Source organism: Chinchilla lanigera, unplaced genomic scaffold (assembly GCF_000276665.1).
Source record: "Chinchilla lanigera isolate Chin_1 unplaced genomic scaffold, ChiLan1.0 scaffold00953, whole genome shotgun sequence".
Classification (NCBI taxonomy): domain Eukaryota; kingdom Metazoa; phylum Chordata; class Mammalia; order Rodentia; family Chinchillidae; genus Chinchilla; species Chinchilla lanigera.
Genome location: NW_004956354.1, coordinates 1 through 5,024, shown reverse-complemented (window position 1 = coordinate 5,024; position 5,024 = coordinate 1). Strand labels below are relative to the sequence as shown.

Genomic DNA, 5,024 nt, shown 5'->3' with positions numbered 1-5,024 from the left:
ACTTCCTTGCTCAGTGAATATATCTGCTACTTAATTCACCTCTACCGTGCTCTCATCTACCCATGTAAACTCCCAGCTTTCCAGTAAAGTATCGCTCGCTTTTTTTTTTTTTTTTTTTTTTGGTCTTTTTGAGACAGGGTCTCGCTCTGCACTTCAGGCTGGCCTTGAACTCAGTTTGTAGCCCAGGCTGACCCCGAACTCCTGAGAACCCTCCTGCCTCAGCCTCCCGAGTGCTGGGATTACAGGCGTGGGCCACCTCGCCCAGCTACCTCTCCCCTTGACACGTGGGTTGAAAAACTAGTCTGTCAGAGTCAGGGTTGTCTAGGTTATACTGTGGTAACAAACAAGCCACATTTCTCAGTGCCTTGCAACAGGAACAGTTTATTATTTGTTCACAAACCCAGACAAAGTGAAAACATCGTCGTGCTTCCACATGCGCACAGAGATAGGGACATGAGTGCACGAGTGTGCACCTATGTGCAAAATCACAGGACAAACAAAAACTCTCGGAACCCCACTGAGAGACGGATTATCTTAGATTGCACAGTCCCGCCTTTCTAAGATACACAAAAGGCCCCAGCATCTAAAGAATGACAGAATGAAGGAACAGAATCATTCAAACTCCGCCAAATAATTGCCCCACATCATAGAAAGTGTCTAAAAGCTTCTAAAAACGTGTGAAGGCTTCAAAAAACGTGTGAAGCATTTTGAACATGAACCGTTCTGCACATTCAGAAACAGGATACCAAACTGGCAGTGCTCTAGTGGGGCCTCTTCCTCTGGGCTCTACGTCAACGGGAAGATGCACCCCACAGCTCTAGTAGGCACTGCAGTAGGGATTGCTCTTCCGGGTCCTCGAAAGGGTCTGGGAAGCTGGAGTCCTCCATCTCCAGCGGGACCTGTGAGCAGAAAGGAAGGGGCCAGAGCCAGTTCGCACCCATCTCCTCCCTTGGCTCCCCCCTTCTCCTGACCGACACAACCGAAGATCTGTCACCGAGACCATTGCACAAACCGCTTCCTGCCTGGCTTTCGGTCTGTAGTCTTGCCTTCCCCGTACCCCCTTCACAGCCGCCACACCTCTTTTGGTCAATCCAACCGAGGTCTCTGCATATGCCCCTGGCTAGGTCAGAAACATTCCCTGGCTCCTCAACACCCACGGCCACTGCCCCAGCATCCCAGGTGCAGCCTGCCAGGCCTCTGTGATCGGAAACCCCTCCAGCTCCATCCTGTTCTGTGCCAGCAGCTCTTCCACGGCTGCTTCTTCACTCACACACCATGCCCCACCCGCCATAATTTTCCAGTCACGCCCATCCTTCCCTCCCAGCCTCCCTAGGCGTTTAGCCCTCCTCTGAGTTCCTCCAGCCGTTCCTGGGTGGGCACGCCGTTGGTATTCAGCTGCAAAATACAGCTTGGGAAGGCATCTAGTCTCCACATCAAGACTGGAAGCTCCCAGAAGGCAGGGACCAGATCTCCTTCCAGATGAGGCGTTTTTTTTACCTCTGTATTTCCTCCCCAGACCACAGCACGCCACAGGGGTTCAGGGAGAGGGTCTTCACACGGGAGTTCTTCCACTGGGTCTGCTGTGTGCCCTAGGGCAAGTCCCTGGTACCATCGGGGCTTCGGTGTCCTTATTTCTTCACATCGGGGCACACTGGCCATTTGCCATGGAGCACGATGCCCCTCGGCAATCTGAGGATTCACTGAGGAACCCTCAAGTAGCATCTCATGGAACAGATTCAGGAGCTGAGTGGCTGGCCCCAGGACTTTCACCCCACTGACCCCGGTTTCCCCGTGTGAACCAGATTACTGCAACACACCCTGTCCCCACTCCATTTCCCAGCTGTTCCCAGTCCCAGTTCACACTTCAAAGGAGCAAGCAACTTACAGGGCTGCAGGGCTGCTGCAGGGGGAAGGCGTCGGGAGGGGCCGAAGAAGAGTTCTTCAGAGCCAGCAGAGCCTCGGCAGCCTCCAGCTTCCGCTCCCACTCCAAGATGTCAGCAATCGAAGCCTGGTCTGAGGTACTGTGCGCCTGTCAAGGGAAGGGTGTGAGAGAACTCGGGGCTGGGGAACTGCACCTCTTCACACCTAAAGCAAGTGCCCCTTCAGCACCCGATTCCCTCGAGACCCCCACCCCACCCTACCCCACCCCACCCCACCCGAAGGCCTTCTGCTGTTCCCACGTACCTCGCTTGGCCCCTCCTGGAGCTCTGGACCCCACTCCTTTCCCAGGACCTGTGGCTGCCACACAGGAGGGTCAGGAGTAGCACAGGGCTGGAGAATCGGACTTGAGCATCTAGAAACAAGGAGAGCAGAGGCCAGGGCATTAAAAACCCTGGCAGGTACGTCATACCAAGTAGACCGCAAGGGGCGGGAGCTGGCAACACCAAAACTTCGGGAATCCGAACGGCTACAGGGCCTTGTGGCTTGGGCAAGTCCTCTCTCCCGCTTGGCCTGGTTTCCTTTCGACACCTCTTTTCTCTCCACCTTTCGTGAGACACTAATTCCTACCAGCTCTCTCCTCCTGGGGCGAGGGTGAAGATGACGGGGGATCTCAGGTGTCTGTGTTTTAATCTGCAAAGCGCCCGGGGAGATGAGGTCCCTGTCCACCTTCAGGGACTGGGTCTTACCTCCATTTACCCAATACCCTGCGGGTCTTGAAAGACAAGCCCGGCTCTTCTCCAGGAAGCTTCTTTTCTCTACTGGCCTCTGGACTTTCCCTTGCACCTCTGCAGCCCTCACCGGCACGGCCCCCTTTTCAGCAGGACCTGCTATCCCGTCCACCTGTTTCACGTGGGACAACGGCCCCCTCGTGCTGAAGGCCCGCTGTGCGACAAGGCGTGGCACTAGTCTTCTTTTCAATTCTGTGGGTGCAGAGTGCTTTCCCCAGCACACACACACACTGGGAAACGAGGCTTGAGAACTAAGGTCACGGGTCCAGAGTGTGGTGACTAGCAAATGGCACACTCGTGAGAGCCCGCACCTCCGGCCATCAGTCCGAAACGCCGCCTTCTCCTCCCCGCCCATCCTCCCCTTCCTCCTCCTACTTCCCACCGCAACAATCATGAGACTGGGCACAGGACAACAGGAGACGCCAGCAGGCCCCGGCTCCTCTGTCTACTCACGTGCTGGGCAGGGCAGGAGGCCCTAGGGGATCCTCGGGAAGAGAAGCCGTCAGCTGCCCCTCCAGGGTGGCTGGAGTATAGGCCTGAGAAGAAGGCTCCGGGAGCCAACAGAATTGCAGAGAGCCCTGCGAGCACTCCTGCAGGGGCAGAGATCACAGGGGGGAATCAGGTACTGGGCCAGCCGAGGAGCCGGGCATGTTTGGGGACGAGGACAGGAGCCCCGAATGTCAGAGCTACAAAGACCTTGGAAATCAGGTAGTCTTACCTTTTATTTTTGCAACTGGGGTATGCGGGCCAGGGAGAAGTGAACTTTCCCAAGGTCTCATGGCAAGTTGGTGGGAGGGTGGGACGTGGAACCCCGGCCTTCGGGGTTCCACAGCGGAAGGGATCTGGGCAGTGGCTGGTGGGAGCTTCCCTGCTGGCAGCAGACTCTCCTTACCTCCTGGAGCACTGCACAGGGGCACGCGTCCAGCTCGGGCACAGTGTTTCTCTTCTCAGCTGTAAAAGAGCAGGGACAGATTTCACGAGCCTTCTCCCCCGCGTCCCTGCCGTGCCCCAGTACACCCCACCCTCACTGCGAGGTCTCATCTAGCCACGGACCTGCCCAAGCCCCCAGATCGCTCCTTCCTGCAATCACTTAACAGGTAACGCTGAGGGTGTGTTCTACTTGGGCTGCGGAAGGTCCTAGGAATCCTGGCCCAAGGTCACCCCGCAATTCAAGCTGGTGGTAGGACTGCCGATAGCACTGCTCATATGCCTACTCTGCTCCAACCCAGGCTCCCTCCCAGGCCACAGACACTCACTGAGGACTTCTGCGTCCATGTCCAAATTCTTAATGAGCGTGTGAGATTTGGTGGAGGCAGCCATGGCCCTTCTCAGTCCCTGAGCTGGGTGCTTCTTTAGCTGTGTCCTTTGCTCCGTCTACCAGGCACTCGCAGCAGGCAAGGCCTTGCGCTATTCGCTGAAGTGGGGGATCGAAGGCCTGAGGTTAGTCACGTGTGGAGCATGCCTGACCCCTGCCCTTGTCAGACACTAAAGCAGGAGAAGGGACAAGCGTCACACTCGCAGGCCCAGAGGAGGCGGAAGGGCCTTCTGCCCCTGATTTGGGTAGCGGTGCCACGGCTGTGGGTGCTCACTGCTTGAATCAGGCTGCCCTCCCTTCTTTACGCTGGGCTTTCTCCAGATCTCTCACCCCAGCCTCCTTCCTCACAGGGGCCTCCTTCCCAGGCGGCCGCACCCCCACGGTGCCTCCTCCCTAGAACCTCTTGGCACACTACCCATACAAGTGCCATCTGATCGCGACTCTCCTTGCTTCCCTGCGCTCCACCATCCGTTCCACTTGCAGGCCTACGGTGTGCTCCCGTGTCCCGGTCAACAACGGCTACACTCCTTTCCGGGGCGTCATCCTGCACTCTGCCAAACCGCACTTGCATTTCACTGCAGCAGTTGTCTCCCTAAGCTCTTGCCTTCATTCACTCCCCATATGGGATTTTCATGCCTCGCCCCCACCACACACTCACCCCCACCCCACACTCTGTACTCTCCTGGACGTCCCCTACTCGATTTCCCACTCTCACTCCATTCCTGCTTTTCTTGCACCTCACCTTAATCTTGATCGTGCCCTGCTCCGTCTTGAAACGCATTACCCTCTTGCGGCTCATGAAATCATGAATCTCTCACCCTTTTGCAGTTTTTTCCTTCACCTCTGCACTCATTTCCACCCTCTGGCATCCAATAGACATTTGCTGAACCACCTATGCAGTGCCTGGCCCTGACCTAGCCAATAGCCAACCCCGCAGCGCACCAACACAGGCCCGCTCCACTCGCATGTAAAGTTTTCGGCACCGATGCCCGCCCACGCCGCTTGCATGTAAAGTTTTCAGCGCCAATCCTCGCCCACTC

The 5,024-nt window shown here is 56.7% G+C and overlaps 1 protein-coding gene across 1 annotated transcript; it reads right to left on the bottom strand.

Moving 5' to 3' along the window:
* Window positions 1-365: 365 nt before the first annotated feature.
* Window positions 366-4,083, bottom strand: LOC102019232 (doublesex- and mab-3-related transcription factor C1-like; the record flags this gene model as incomplete). Its single annotated transcript, XM_005415198.2, is given in 6 exon segments — window positions 366-899; window positions 1,886-2,029; window positions 2,185-2,293; window positions 3,123-3,259; window positions 3,562-3,620; window positions 3,926-4,083. Coding segments are annotated over 6 exon segments (621 nt in total). The 3' UTR covers window positions 366-791.
* Window positions 4,084-5,024: the final 941 nt, after the last annotated feature.